Genomic DNA, 15,869 nt, shown 5'->3' on the forward strand with positions numbered 1-15,869 from the left:
TCATGTGAGGTCACCATGAACATGAGAGAAATTACATTTTAACAAAATTAAGAACACTTCTTTTAAGCCAACCCACCTCACTTCAGGATTTGTTTCCTATCTCAAGATGTGGCGTATGCACAAAAGGCACTGCAACCTTATGTGCTGTCTTACAACATAAGAATTATTTTTTAACTACAACTATAGAAAATGACACGCAACAGGTTTTTTTTTTTTCAGAAATACAAGAACCATATGCATTAAATTAGTACTAATTAGTTCTTCAATTAAATCAATTAACTAAATGTCTAGTATATTTAAAATGTATTCTTTAGAAAATAACTTACCCTGTCAGTCATTAGCAAATCCTTAACAACAAAAGTTGCAACCAAAGATTTTAAGGGGGCAGCAAATTGATCTGGTGCAAGCTGAGCAATATGTCCAATTGACACAAGTGAAGTGATGAGATGTTCAGGGTTGCTAGGGTCCAAGCTCTTATGCAATGGCTGATGAGGACAAAATAGATATGAAAAATATTGATAAGTCAACAGGCAATGAACCAATGCACAACATAATGTTTATATATTTCTAAAATGATATCCATAATGATGCAGAAAAATGGCAGCAACGTCTTGGAATTTTGCAAAACAAAACATAATTTATTTAAGAATTTACCTGATAAATTAATTTCTTTCATATTGGCAAGAGTACATGAGCTAGTGACGTATGGGATATACAATCCTACCAGGAGGGGCAAAGTTTCCCAAACCTCAAAATGCCTATAAATACACCCCTCACCACACCCACAATTCAGTTTAACGAATAGCCAAGAAGTAGGGTGATAAAGGAGCAAAAAGCATAAACAAAGGAATTGGAATAATTGTGCTTTATACAAAAAAATCATAACCACCATAAAAAGGGTGGGCCCCATGGACTCTTGCCAATATGAAAGAAATGAATTTATGAGGTAAATTCTTACATAAATTATGTTTTCTTTCATGTAATTGGCAAGAGTCCATGAGCTAGTGATGTATGGGATAGCAATACCCAAGATGTGGAAATCCACGCAAGAGTCACAAGAGAGGGAGGGATAAAAAATAAAGACAGCCAATTCCGCTGAAAAAATAAATCCACAACCCAAATCATAAGTTTTAATCTTATAATGGAAAAGAAAAAAACTGAAATTATAAGCAGAAGAATCAAACTGAAACAGCTGCCTGAAGAACTTTTCTATCAAAAACTGCTTCTGAAGAAGAAAAAACAACAACAAAATGGTAGAATTTAGTAAATGTATGCAAAGAAGACCGAGTTGCTGCTTTGCAAATCTGATCAACTGAAGCTTCATTCTTAAAAGCCCAGGAAGTGGAAACTGACCAAGTAGAATGAGCTGTAATCCTCTGCGGCGGGGATTTACCCGACTCCAAATAAGCGTGATAAATCAAAAGCTTTAAACCAAGATGCCAAAGAAATGGCAGAAGCCTTCTGACCTTTCCTAGAACCAGAAATGATAACAAATAGACTAGAAGTCTTCCTAAAAGCTTTAGTAGCTTCAACATAGTATTTCAAAGCTCTCACCACATCCAAAGAATGTAAAGATCTTTCCAAAGAATTTTTAGGATGGGTACACAAAGAAGGGACAACAATTTCCCTACTAATGTTGTTGGAATTCACAACTTTAGGTAAGAATTTAAATGAAGTCTGCAAAACTGCCTTATCCTGATGAAAAATCAGAAAAGGAAAACTCACAAGAAAGAGCAGATAATTCAGAAACCCATCTAACAGAAGAGATGGGCAAAAGAAACAACACTTTCCAAGAAAGCAATTTAATGTCCAAAGAATGCATAGGCTTAAACGGAGGATCCTATAAAGCCTTCAAAACCAAATTAAGACTCCAAGGAGGAGAGATTGATTTAATGACAGGCTTGATACGAACCAAAGCCTGTACAAAACAATGAATATCAGGGAGTTTAGCAATTTTTCTGTGGAATAAAACAGAAAGAGCAAAGATTTGTCCTTTCAAGTAACTTGCAGACAAACCCTTATCCAAACCATCCTGAAGAAACTGTAAAATTCTAGGAATTCTAAAAGAACGCCAATAGAATTTATGAGAACACTCGATAATAAATCTTTCTAGAAACAGATTTACGAGCCTGCAACATAGTATTAATCACTGAGTCAGAGAAACCTCTATGACTAAGCGTTCAATTTCCATACCTTCAAATTTAATGATTTGAGATCCTAAGGGAAAAACGGACCTTGAGATAGAAGGTCTGGCCTTAGTGGAAGCGACCATGGTTGGCCACTGGACAAACGAACAAGATCCGCATACCAAAACCTGTGAGCCCATGCTGGAGCCACCAGCAGCTCAAACGATTGCTCCATGATGATCTTGGAAATCACTCTTGGAAGAAGAACTAGAGGCGGAAAAATATAGGCAGGTTGATAACTCCAAGGAAGTGTCAATGCATCCACTGCTTCTGCCTGAGGATCCCTGGACCTGGACAGGTACCTGGGAAGTTTGTTTAGATGAGATGCCATCAGATCTATTTCTGGAAGCCCCCACATCTGAACAATTTGAAAAAACAAATCTGGGTGAAGAGACCATGCTCCCGGATGTAAAGCTTGACGACTGAGATAATCCGATCCCAATTGTCTATACCTGGGATATGGACCGCAGAAATTAGACAGGAGCTGGATTCTGCCCAAACAAGTATCCGGGATACTTCTTTTATAGCCTGAGGACTCTGAGACCCACCCTGATGATTGACATACGCCACAGTTGTGACATTGTCTGTCTGAAAACAAATAATCGGCTCTCTCTTCAATAGAGGCCAAAACTGAAGAGCTCTGAGAATCGCACGGAGTTCCAAAATATTGATTGGTAATCTCGCCTCTTGAGAATTCCAAACCCCTTGTGCTGTCAGGGATCCCCAGACAGCTCCCCAACCTGAAAGACTTGCAGCTGTTGTAATCACAGTCCAGGTTGGACGAACAAAAGAGGCCCCTGGAACTAAACCACCAAGTCAGAGATAGTCGAACATTGGGATTTAAGGATATTAATTGTGATATCCTTGTATAATCCCTGCACCCTTGGTTTAGCATACAAAGCTGAAGAGGTCTCATGTGAAAACGAGCAAAGGGGATCGTGTCCGATGCTGCATGACACCTAAAACCTCCATGCACATAGCTACTGAAGAAAATGACTGAGACTGAAGGTTCTGACAGGCTGCAACCAATTTCAGACGTCTCTTGTCTGTTAGAGACAAAGTCATGGATACTGAATCTATTTGGAAACCTAAAAAGGTTACCCTTGTCTGAGGAATCAAATAACTTTTTGGTAAATTGATATTCCAACCATGTCTTTGAAGAAACAACACTAGTTGATTTGTGAGATTCTGCAGAACGTAAAGACTGAGCAAGTACCAAGATATCGTCCAAATAAGGAAACACTGCAATACCCCACTCTCTGATTACAGAGAGTAGGGTACCGAGAACCTTTGAAAAGATCCTTGGAGCTGTCGCTAGGCCAAAAGGAAGAGCAACAAATTGGTAATGCTTGTCTAGAAAAGAGAATCTCAGGAACTGATAGTGATCTGGATGAATCGGAATATGAAGATATGCATCCTGTAAGTCTATTGTGGACATATAATGCCCTTGCTGAACAAAAGGCAGAATATTCCTTATAGTCACCATTTTGAATGTTGGTACTCTTACATAACGATTCAAGACTTTTAGATCCAGAACTGGTCTGAATGAATTTTCTTTCTTTGGGACAATGAACCGATTTGAATAAAACCCCAGACCCTGTTCCTGAAACAAAACTGGCATGATTAGCCCTGATAACTCCAGGTCTGAAACACACTTCAGGAAAGCCTGCGCTTTCTCTGGGTTCACTGGAAAGCGTGAGAGAAAAACTTCTCACAGGCATTCTTACTCTGAAACCTATTCTGTACCCCTGAGAGACAATGTTCTGAATCCAATGATTTTGGACTGAATTTATCCAAACATCCTTGAAAATTTTTAATCTGCCCCCAACCAGCTGAGCTGGAATGAGGGCCGCACCTTCATGCGGACTTGGGGGCTGGTTTAGATCTCTTAAATGGCTTGGATTTATTCCAGATTGAGGAAGGCTTCCAATTGGAGACAGATTTCTTAGGGGAAGGATCAGGTTTCTGTTCCTTATTTTGTCAAAAGGAATGAAAACAGTTAGAAGCTTTAAATTTACCCTTAGATTTTTTTATCCTGAGGCAAAAAAGCTCCCTTCTCCCCAGTGACAGTTGAAATTATAGAATCCAACTGAGAACCAAATAATTTATTACGTTGGAAAAAAAGAGATAGCAATGTCGATTTAGAAGTCATATCAGCATTCCAAGATTTAAGCCATAAAGCTCTTCTATCTAGCTAAAATAGCTAAAGACATATCTAACATCAATTCTGATATCAAAAATGGCATCACAAATGAAATTATTAGCATGTTGAATTAATTTAACAATGCTATACACATTATGATCTGATACTTGTTGCGCTAAAGTTTCCAATCAAAAAGTTGAAGCAGCTGCAACATCAGCCAAAGAAATAGCAGGCCTAAAAAGATGGCCTGAACATAAATAAGCTTTCCTTAGATAATATTCAAGCTTCCTATCTAAGGATCTTTAAAAGAAGTACTATCTTCCATAGGAATAGTTGTACGTTTAGCAAGAGTAGAGATGACCCCATCAACTTTGGGGATCTTTCCCAAAACTCCAATCTATCAGTAGGCAGATCGTCGATCTGAAAAGGGAGGTAGGAGATGAATCTCTACGACCGATAACAGAGAACCTATGAAATAGATCCCCGTTAGGAAGACCATTGTATTCAATAGGTGATACTCCCTTCACATCCCTCTGACATTCACTGTACTCTAAGAGGAACCGGGCTTCAACATGCTGAGAAGCGCATATTAACGTAGAAATCTAGCACAAACTTACTTCACCACCTCCATAGGAGGCAAAGTTTGTAAAACTGAATTGTGGGTCTGGTGAGGGGTGTATTTATAGGCATTTTGAGGTTTGGGAAACTTTGCCCCTCCTGGTAGGATTGTATATCCCATACGTCACTAGCTCATGGACTCTTGCCAATTACATGAAAGAAATATAACAGTAAGTGATGTACATTTATTTTAGATTGCAAAAGCAAAACATCAAAATCAAATTATTTATAAATGTAGCTGAAAGACCCTTTTTAATATGTGTGTATATAAATATATATCTATATCAATACAAAAATAGTCTTAAAGTGAAGGTAAAGTTTGATGAATGAAAGCCCGTTTTTTTAAAATACTATTAAAAACAGGGGCACTTTCATTCATCAAAGTTTACAAAGCAGCCGTTTTGATTAAAAACTTACCTCTCTTCTTTGCACAGCCAGAGCAGCTTTCCCCACCCGGAGATCCTCTCTTCATACGTCATCAATAACTAATCTATCTTCCTATCACGGCTTTCCCCCAGGGTAGTCATTGCCTGAGGCCATGCCGTGATTGGAGGAAGCTGGATTAGTCATTAATGACGTGTGAAGAGAGGATCTCCGGGTGGGGGAAGCTGCTCTGGCTGTGAAAAAAACAAAAACATAATTTATGCTTACCTGATAAATTTATTTCTCTTGTAGTGTAGTCAGTCCACGGGTCATCCATTACTTATGGGATTATATCTCCTTCCCAACAGGAAGTTGCAAGAGGATCACCCAAGCAGAGCTGCTATATAGCCCCTCCCCTCACACGTCATATCCAGTCATTCGACCGAAACAAGACGAGAAAGGAGAAACCATAGGGTGCAGTGGTGACTGGAGTTTAATCAAAATTTAAACCTGCCTTAAAGACAGGGCGGGCCGTGGACTGACTACACTACAAGAGAAATAAATTTATCAGGTAAGCATAAATTTTGTTTTCTCTTGTTAAGTGTAGTCAGTCCACGGGTCATCCATTACTTATGGGATACCAATACCAAAGCAAAAGTACACGGAAGCCACAGCTCTAGTGGAATGAGCTGTAATTCTTTCAGGAGGCTGCTGTCCAGCAGTCTCATAGGCTAAACGTATTATGCTACGAAGCCAAAAAGAGAGAGAGGTAGCCGAAGCCTTTTGACCTCTCCTCTGTCCAGAGTAAACGACAAACAGAGAAGAAGTTTGACGAAAATCTTTAGTTGCCTGCAAATAGAACTTCAGGGCACGGACCACGTCCAGATTATGCAAAAGTCGTTCCTTCTTTGAAGAAGGGTTAGGACACAAAGATGGAACAACAATCTCTTGATTGATATTCCTGTTAGAAACTATCTTAGGTAAGAACCCAGGTTTAGTACGCAGAACTACCTTGTCTGAATGAAAAATTAGATAAGGAGAATCACAATGTAAGGCAGATAACTCAGAGACTCTTCGAGCCGAGGAAATGGCCATCAAAAACAGAACTTTCCAAGATAACAGCTTGATATCAATGGAATGAAGGGGTTCAAATGGAACACCTTGCAAAACGTTAAGAACTAAGTTTAAGCTCCACGGCGGAGCAACAGTCTTAAACACAGGCTTAATCCTAGCCAAAGCCTGACAAAAAGCCTGAACATCTGGCACTACTGCCAGACGTTTGTGAAGAAGAATAGACAGCCGAAATCTGTCCCTTTAACGAACTAGCAGATAAGCCCTTTTCTAAACCCTCTTGTAGAAAAGACAATATCCTAGGAATCCTAACCTTACTCCATGAGTAACTCTTGGATTCGCACCAATATAAATATTTACGCCATATCTTATGGTAAATTTTTATGGTAACAGGTTTCTGAGCCTGTATTAAGGTATCAATAACCGACTCCGAGAAGCCACGCTTTGATAGAATCAAGCGTTCAATCTCCATGCAGTCAGTCTCAGAGAAATTAGATTTGGATGGTTGAAAGGACCCTGAATTAGAAGGTCCTGCCTCAGAGGCAGAGACCATGGTGGACAGGACGACATGTCCACTAGGTCTGCATACCAGGTCCTGCGTGGCCACGCAGGCGCTACCAAAATCACTGATGCTCTATCCTGTTTGATCTTGGCAATCAGTCGAGGCAGCATCGGGAATGGTGGAAAAACATAAGCCATGTTGAAGACCCAAGGGGCTGTCAGAGCATCTATCAGCACCGCTCCAGGGTCCCTGGATCTGGATCCGTAACAAGGAAGCTTGGCGTTCTGGCGAGACGCCATGAGATCCAGATCTGGTTTGCCCCAATGATGAATCAGTTGAGTGAAGACCTCCGGATGAAGTTCCCACTCCCCCGGATGAAAAGTCTGGCGACTTAGAAAATCCGCCTCCCTGTTCTCCACGCCTGGGATGTAGATCGCTGACAGGTGGCAAGAGTGAGAGACTGCCCAGCGAATTATCTTTGAGACTTTCAACATCGCTAGGGAACTCCTGGTTCCCCCTTGATGGTTGATGTAAGCCACAGTCGTGATGTTGTCCGACTGAAATCTGATGAACCTCAGAGTTGCTAACTGAGGCCAAGCTAGAAGAGCATTGAATATCGCTCTTAACTCCAGAATATTTATTGGGAGGAGTTTCTCCTCCTGAGTCCATGATCCCTGAGCCTTCAGGGAATTCCAGACTGCGCCCCAACCTAGAAGGCTGGCGTCTGTTGTTACAATTGTCCAATCTGGCCTGCGAAAGGTCATCCCTTTGGACAGATGGGGCCGAGAAGCCACCATAGAAGAGAATCTCTGGTCTCTTGATCCAGATTTAGTAGAGGGGACAAATCTGAGTAATCTCCATTCCACTGACTGAGCATGCACAATTGCAGTGGTCTGAGATGCAGGCGCGCAAATGGTACTATGTCCATTGCCGCAACCATTAAGCCGATTACTTCCATGCACTGAGCTACTGACGGGTGTGGAATGGAATGAAGGGTACGGCAAGTATTTTGAAGCTTTAATAACCTGGACTCCGTCAGGTAAATTTTCATCTCTATAGAATCTATAAGAGTCCCTAGGAAGGGAACCCTTGTGAGTGGTAATAGAGAACTCTTTTCCACGTTCACCTTCCACCCATGCGACCTCAGGAACGCCAGAACTATCTCTGTGTGAGACTTGGCAATTTGAAAACTTGACGCTTGAATCAGAATGTCGTCTAGGTACGGAGCCACCGCTATGCCTCACGGTCTTAGTACCGCCAGAAGAAAGCCCAGAACCTTTGTAAAGATTCTCGGGGCCGTAGCTAACCCGAAGGGAAGTGCTACAAACTGGTAATGCCTGTCTAGGAAGGCAAATCTTAGGTACCGATAATGATCTTTGTGAATCGGTATGTGAAGGTAGGCATCCTTTAAGTCCACTGTGGTCATGTATTGACCCTCCTGGATCATGGGTAGGATGGTTCGAATAGTTTCCATTTTGAATGATGGAACTCTTAGGAATTTGATTAAGATCTTTAGGTCCAAGAGTGGTCTGAAGGTTCCCTCTTTCTTGGGGACCACAAACAGATTTGAGTAAAATCCTTGCCCTTGTTCCGTCCGCGGAACTGGGTGGATCACCCCCATTAATAAGAGGTCTTGTACACAGCGTAGAAACGCCTCTTTCTTTATTTGGTTTGCTGATAACCTGGAAAGATGAAATCTCCCTCGTGGAGGAGAAGCTTTGAAGTCCAGAAGGTATCCCTGAGATATGATCTCCAACGCCCAGGGATCCTGGACATCTCTTGCCCAAGCCTGGGCGAAGAGAGATAGTCTGCCCCCCACTAGATCCGATTCCGGATAGGGGGCCCTCTCTTCATGCTGTCTTAGGGGCAGAAGCAGGTTTTCTGGCCTGCTTGCCCTTGTTCCAGGACTGGTTAGCTTTCCAGCCCTGTCTGTAGGAAGGAGGAAGTTGATGCTGCTCCTGCCTTGAAGTTACGAAACGCACGAAAATTAGACTGTTTGGCCTTTGATTTGGCCTTGTCCTGAGGAAGAGTATGACCCTTACCTCCAGTAATGTCAGCAATAATTTCTTTCAAGCCGGGCCCGAATAAGGTCTGCCCTTTGAAAGGAATATTAAGCAATTTTGATTTAGAAGTCACGTCAGCTGACCATGATTTAAGCCATAGCGCTCTGCGCGCTTGGATGGCGAAACCAGAGTTCTTAGCCGTTAATTTGGTTAAATGTACAACAGCATCAGAAACAAATGCGTTAGCTAGCTTAAGTGCTTTAAGCTTGTTCATAATTTCATCCAATGGAGCTGTGCGAATGGCCTCTTCCAGAGACTCAAACCAGAATGCCGCAGCAGCAGTGACAGGCGCAATGCATGCAAGGGGCTGTAAGATAAAACCCTGTTGAACAAAAATTTTAAGGTAACCTAATTTTTAGGGATGCACCGAAATTTCGGCCGCAGAAAGTTTCGGCCGAAAATGGCATTTTTGGCTATTTCGGTTTTTATGCCTTTTATTTTCGGTAAAATTATTGTGTAGCATATTTCAAATTTGATGCCAGCCTAGAACTGCTGTTTGAATTCATTACTTGACTTACTGTTTTGCATATAATACTTTTCTAGGACTATACTTTATTTTGATAATTGTTAAAAAAAAAAAATAAAAAAAAAATGGTTAAATCTGATTCTGTTACACAGAACTAAATAAAGAATAATACTAGCGAATGCGATGCACCAAAAGTTGGGCCGCCGAAAATGTGCAACTCCAATTACGGCCCAAAGAGGACCAAAATGGCTAAAAATGTACAGCCCTCCCCTGTTCTATTGGGTTACATGTCTATCCTTAGCATAAGGTGAGCAGCACAGCACTGGCATTATACACAGAGCACACACATAAGTAACATGACATGATGATATTTGAAACCAGCAGTGCCCTTTTTTTTTTTTTAGAAGGAAACCAAAGTTCTGAATACAGTATTCAAAGGAGGATAAGTAACATGTTTATAAACACTTATTATCACACACAGTGAATATGTATAAGCCTTATATTCAGTGCTCATACATCAGCCTCTTGTGCGTAGACATTCTATTCGCCTGAGGCAAATATGCGTGCACACTATATATGCATAAGCCCCAAGCTCGCACACAGTTGGTACAAATTAGCACCCACCAGACAGACAGTGTATACAAAAAAGCACAGTAAGTTTCTATAACCACATAAGGTCGTAGCTAAGTCCAGTGGTCCTGGTGATAGGTGACAGGCAGACTCCATTTGGGACTCCGGACATATAATCTGACGGGTCAGTGTGAGACCCGAACCTGGAACTAGGCGGAGATGCGATGAGAGACGATCAGGTGCAGCCAAGCCTATCGCACTGACAACTACACCCAAAAACACATGTCCACCTCGTATTGTTATCTGGCTATAACCACGCTCTCCCTTGTAGAACTCCACCAGTTTAAATGCAGATCACGCCCTACGGTACAAGTGAACACGCCCATTTGTTGGAGCTTTCCTGCCTACAAGCTCTCTCAGCTACACACACACTGTAGTTGAAAAAGAAAAAAAAAAACATTTCGGTTTCGTTTCGGTTTTCGGCCAGGGGCATCCTGAATTTTCGGTATCGGTTTTGATCCAGAATTTTCATTTCGGTGCATCCCTACTAATTTTTTATCCATTGGATCTGAAAAAGCACAACTATCCTCCACCGGGATAGTGGTACGCTTAGCCAAAGTAGAAACTGCTCCCTCCACCTTAGGGACCGTCTGCCATAAGTCCCGTGTGGTGGCATCTATTGGAAACATTTTCCTAAATATAGGAGGGGGGGGGAAAAGGGCACACCGGGCCTATCCCACTCCTTGCTAATAATTTCTGTAAGCCTTTTAGGTATAGGAAAAACGTCGGTACACACCGGTACTGCATAGTATCTATCCAGCCTACATAATTTCTCTGGAATTGCAACCGTGTTACAATCATTCAGAGCTGCTAATACCTCCCCTAGCAGTACGCGGAGGTTTTCAAGCTTAAATTTAAAATTAGAAATCTCTGAATCCAGTCTCCCTGGATCAGATCCGTCACCCACAGAATGAAGCTCTCTGTCCTCATGTTCTGCAAATTGTGACGCAGTATCGGACATGGCTCTCCCATCATCAGCGCGCTCTGTCCTTAACCCCAAGCAATCGCGCTTGCCTCTTAATTCTGGCAATTTAGATAATACTTCGGTCATAACAGTAGCCATGTCTTGCAAAGTGATTTGTATGGGCCTCTCTGATGTACTTGGCGCCACAATATCACGCACCTCCTGAGCGGGAGGCGAAGGTACTGACACGTGAGGAGAGTTAGTCGGCATAACTTCCCCCTCGTTGTCTGGTGATAATTTCTTTACATGTAAAGATTGACTTTTATTTAAAGTGACATCAATGCATTGAGTACACAAATTTCTATGGGGCTCCACAGTGGCCTTCAAACATAGTGAACAAACAGACATGTTTAACAGACTAGCAATGAGACTAGCAAGCTTGGAAAATACTTTCAGATAAATTTACAAGCAATATAAAAAACGCTACTGCGCCTTTAAGAAGCACAAAAGGCTGTCACAGTTGAAATAACAATGAACCAAATTAGTTATAGCAACCAAAATTTCACAGTAAATGTATTAAGTTAGCAAAGGATTGCACCCACCAGCAAATGGATGATTAACCCCTTAATACCCAAAAACGGATATCAATTTAACAAATAACGTTTTTATCACAGTCAAACACACTGTCACAGGTCTGCTGTGACTGATTACCTCCCTCAAAATGAATTTTGAAGACCCCTGAGCTCTCTAGGGACGTCCTGGATCTTGGAGGCTGAAGTAGGAAGACTCTGACTGAATTTTTACTGCGCAACAAAAGTGCCAAAATAGACCCCTCCCACTCATATTACAACAGTGGGAAATCTCAGTTAACTGTTTCTATGCAGAAATAAACGTTAGCCATGTGGAAAAATCATGCCCCAATAAGTTTTATCACCAAGTACCTCACAAAAAAACGATTAACATGCCAGTAAACGTTTTGAACATTTAAAGATTATGAAGTGTTATTAATAAGCCTGTTACGTCACTTTTACTGCAGTTAAGGCTCAAACATTACTTCAGCATTAACAGTATTTTCTTAGTCAAATTCCATTTCCTAGAAAAATACTTCAGTGCACGTACACTCATCAGCCTAATACCAGTCGCTACCACTGCATTCAAGGCTGTACTTACATTACATTGGTAACAGCAGTATTTTCTAGTCAATTCCATTCCTTAGAAAAATAATTTACTGCACATACCTCATTTGCAGGGGGGCCCCGCATGCTATTCCCCTTTCTGAAGTTACCTCACTCCTCAGAATGTGCGAGAAACAGCCAGTGGATTCTTAGTTACTTCTGCTAAGATCATAGAAAACGCAGGCAGATTCTAATTCTAATACTGCCTGAGAACAAACAGCACACTCCGGTGCCATTTAAAATAACAAACTTTTGATTGAAGACATAAACTAAGTTTAAAAAACACCACAGACCTCTCACAACGACCTATCTATGTTGAGTTGCAAGAGAATGACTGGGTATGACGTGTGAGGGGAGGAGCTATATAGCAGCTCTGCTTGGGTGATCCTCTTGCAACTTCCTGTTGGGAAGGAGATATAATCCCATAAGTAATGGATGACCCGTGGACTGACTAAACTTAACAAGAGAAAGTAAGTTTTTAATCGAAATGGCTGCTTTCAAACTTTTGATGAATGAAAGTGCCCCTGTTTTTAATAGTATTTTAAAAAAACAGGCTTTCAGTCATCAAAGTTTACCTTAATTGATACAAAATCAAACTGGAGACACTCCGTTAAAAGGAGTGTCTCCAGTTTGATTGAGATTTTTCTCAATGTTTTAAGATTAAAATAAATGCAACGTTTTACTATTATTGCACTTGATTATTCTTGTAATGATATAGCCAATGCTACAACAGACTCCTAATTCCAGTAATTCTCTTTGTACAAACAAGTTGAGACCCAGAGAAGTTTTTTTTTTTTTTTTTTTGATAATTCCCAAGTCAAGTTTTCTGAGATGCACGATACAGCATTAGCTGGTGTTTATGAAGCACCTGTTTGTGTGCTGGCTTCTTCGAAGATATCCGGTGAGCTGATGTGAAGGGGATTTTTGTCCATTACCTACCATCGACTGGCGTTCCTGTATGTGGCATGGGTAGCAGAGGATTTAGCACCATACAGAAATGGTGTGCCCTGTCTGCAGTCATCTGGTGTACAAGTGAAGTTTCTGTGATATTTATTCATCCGTTTTGAAATGAAATATCTTTCGTATACTAGAGTAGTGTATTGGTGCTCATACTTCATACAGTTATTTGTGACTATAAATTATATTAGTTAATGACAATCTGATTTTTGGAACTCTGCAACTTTGAAGTTATACCAATTACGATTTATATTATATTATATAATCCCAAATACATCCTTATTTAGTAAATTTGGTATAAATAATGAGGACATACTTTCAAATTATTAGTATTAAGTAAAGCAAAAATTACAAATGCATAAATTAAAAAAAAATCCATTAAAAGGGACATTATATACTAAATTTTATCATTGCATAAATGTTTTGTAGATGATCCATTTATATAGCCCATAAGGTGTTTTTATATATATATATATATATATATATATATATATATATATATATATATATATATATATATATATATATAGTTTAGCTTTTTTTTTCTTCTTTTTTTAAATAACATTGCTCTGATTTTCAGACTCCTAACCAAGCCCCAAAGTTTTAGGAGAATACTGATGTATACCTACTTCAACTTCCTCCTGTTTTTGTAAAGTGTCTTTTCATATGCAGTGGGAGGGGGAGTGTCTGCTATTTCCCACTTGCAGTGGGTGTTCCAGCTAACCTTTTTTAACAGAGCTAAACTGGAAGCTTCTAAGTTTTTAAACGGTTTTATACTGGATCTTTAGATCAGTATTTGTGCATATTATTCTTTATAGTAGTGTCTATTACATGCAGTTATAAACAAAAAATGGTGTATACTGTCCCTTTAATACCTACATACTATGTTAACATGAGAAAGAAAAAAAAATTACATTATATATTATAAATCGTACCTCAAATATTTGGGCAAACTGTGTTTCCTTGCTGGAAAATATAGCATTGATACAATGAATTGAATATTTGGCTTGCTGGGGAGGTCCCTTTTTAGCTTTTTGTTGCAAAACTGGAAGCAAAGCACTATTAAAAAAAATACACATATCAATACAGTTTACAGCCTAATCTATTTGCAAATTATAGCTTTCCAAAATAATAATAAAAAAAAACAAAAAACATACAACACAATTAAGTTTTTATATTTGCTTAAGCTGTGTAACTTGGCACAAAAGCAAAGAGCAACATTCAATAAATTATTTGTAGACAACCTGATTCTATGCTATTTTAAATTGTTTCACCCATTGCCACAATATACCTGTTAGGTGTCCTTACAGTACAGTTGTAAATAAGTATATTTTTTATAGAAAAAGAAAAAAAAAAAAAAGCTTGCAATCCAATTAAAAGGAAAAACATAATTTATGCTTACCTGATAAATTTATTTCTCTTGTGGTGTATCCAGTCCACGGATCATCCATTACTTGTGGGATATTCTCCTTCCCAACAGGAAGTTGCAAGAGGATCACCCACAGCAGAGCTGCTATATAGCTCCTCCCCTAACTGCCATATCCAGTCATTCGACCGAAACTAGCCGAGAAAGGAGAAACCATAGGGTGCAGTGGTGACTGTAGTTTAAAATTTAGACCTGCCTTAAAAGGACAGGGCGGGCCGTGGACTGGATACACCACAAGAGAAATAAATTTATCAGGTATGCATAAATTATGTTTTCTCTTGTTAGGTGTATCCAGTCCACGGATCATCCATTACTTGTGGGATACCAATACCAAAGCTAAAGTACACGGATGAAGGGAGGGACAAGGCAGGTACTTAAACGGAAGGGACCACTGCCTGTAGAACCTTTCTCCCAAAAATAGCCTCCAAAGAAGCAAAAGTATCAAATTTGTAAAATTTTTAAAAGGTATGAAGCGAAGACCAAGTTGCCGCTTTGCAAATCTGTTCAACAGAAGCCTCATTTTTAAAGGCCCAGGTGGAAGCCACAGCTCTAGTAGAATGAGCTGTAATCCTTTCAGGGGGCTGCTGTCCAGCAGTCTCATAGGCTAAGCGTATTACGCTCCGAAGCCAAAAAGAAAGAGAGGTTGCCGAAGCCTTTTGACCTCTCCTCTGTCCAGAGTAAACAACAAACAGGGAAGATGTTTGACGAAAATCTTTAGTCGCTTGTAAGTAAAACTTTAAAGCACGGACTACGTTCAAATTATGTAAAAGACGTTCCTTCTTTGAAGAAGGATTAGGACACAATGATGGAACAACAATCTCTTGATTGATATTCTTGTTGGAAACTACCTTAGGTAAAAACCCAGGTTTTGTACGCAGAACTACTTTATCTGTATGGAAAATCAGATAAGGAGAATCGCATTGTAAAGCTGATAACTCAGAGACTCTACGAGCCGAGGAAATAGCCATCAAAAACAGAACTTTCCAAGATAAAAGTTTGATATCAATGGAATGAAAGGGTTCAAACGGAACTCCTTGAAGAACCTTAAGAACCAAGTTTAAGCTCCATGGAGGAGCAACAGGTTTAAACACAGGCTTAATTCTAACCAAAGCCTGACAAAATGCCTGGACGTCTGGAACCTCTGCCAGATGCTTGTGCAAAAGGATAGACAGAGCAGAAATCAGTCCCTTTAAAGAACTAGCTGATAATCCTTTATCCAAACCCTCTTGGAGAAAGGACAATATCCTAGGAATCCTAACCTTACTCCATGAGTAATTCTTGGATTCACACTAATGAAGATATTTGCGCCATATCTTATGGTAGATTTTCCTGGTTACAGGCTTTCGTGCCTGTATTAAGGTATCA

General features: G+C 40.1%; 1 protein-coding gene across 1 annotated transcript in view; it reads right to left on the reverse strand.

The window, feature by feature from the left end:
* The window catches only part of PDS5B (PDS5 cohesin associated factor B), an 890,287-nt gene that overhangs the window by 257,999 nt on the left and 616,419 nt on the right, over positions 1 to 15,869 (reverse strand). The window contains exons 20-21 of the mRNA XM_053708457.1: positions 14,014 to 14,137; positions 327 to 485 (exon numbers count right to left, since the gene is read on the reverse strand). Of these exons, the coding sequence (XP_053564432.1) occupies positions 327 to 485; positions 14,014 to 14,137 (283 nt within the window). The remainder of the gene's footprint in view (positions 1 to 326; positions 486 to 14,013; positions 14,138 to 15,869) is intronic.

Source organism: Bombina bombina, chromosome 3 (assembly GCF_027579735.1).
Source record: "Bombina bombina isolate aBomBom1 chromosome 3, aBomBom1.pri, whole genome shotgun sequence".
NCBI classification, from domain to species: Eukaryota; Metazoa; Chordata; class Amphibia; order Anura; family Bombinatoridae; genus Bombina; species Bombina bombina.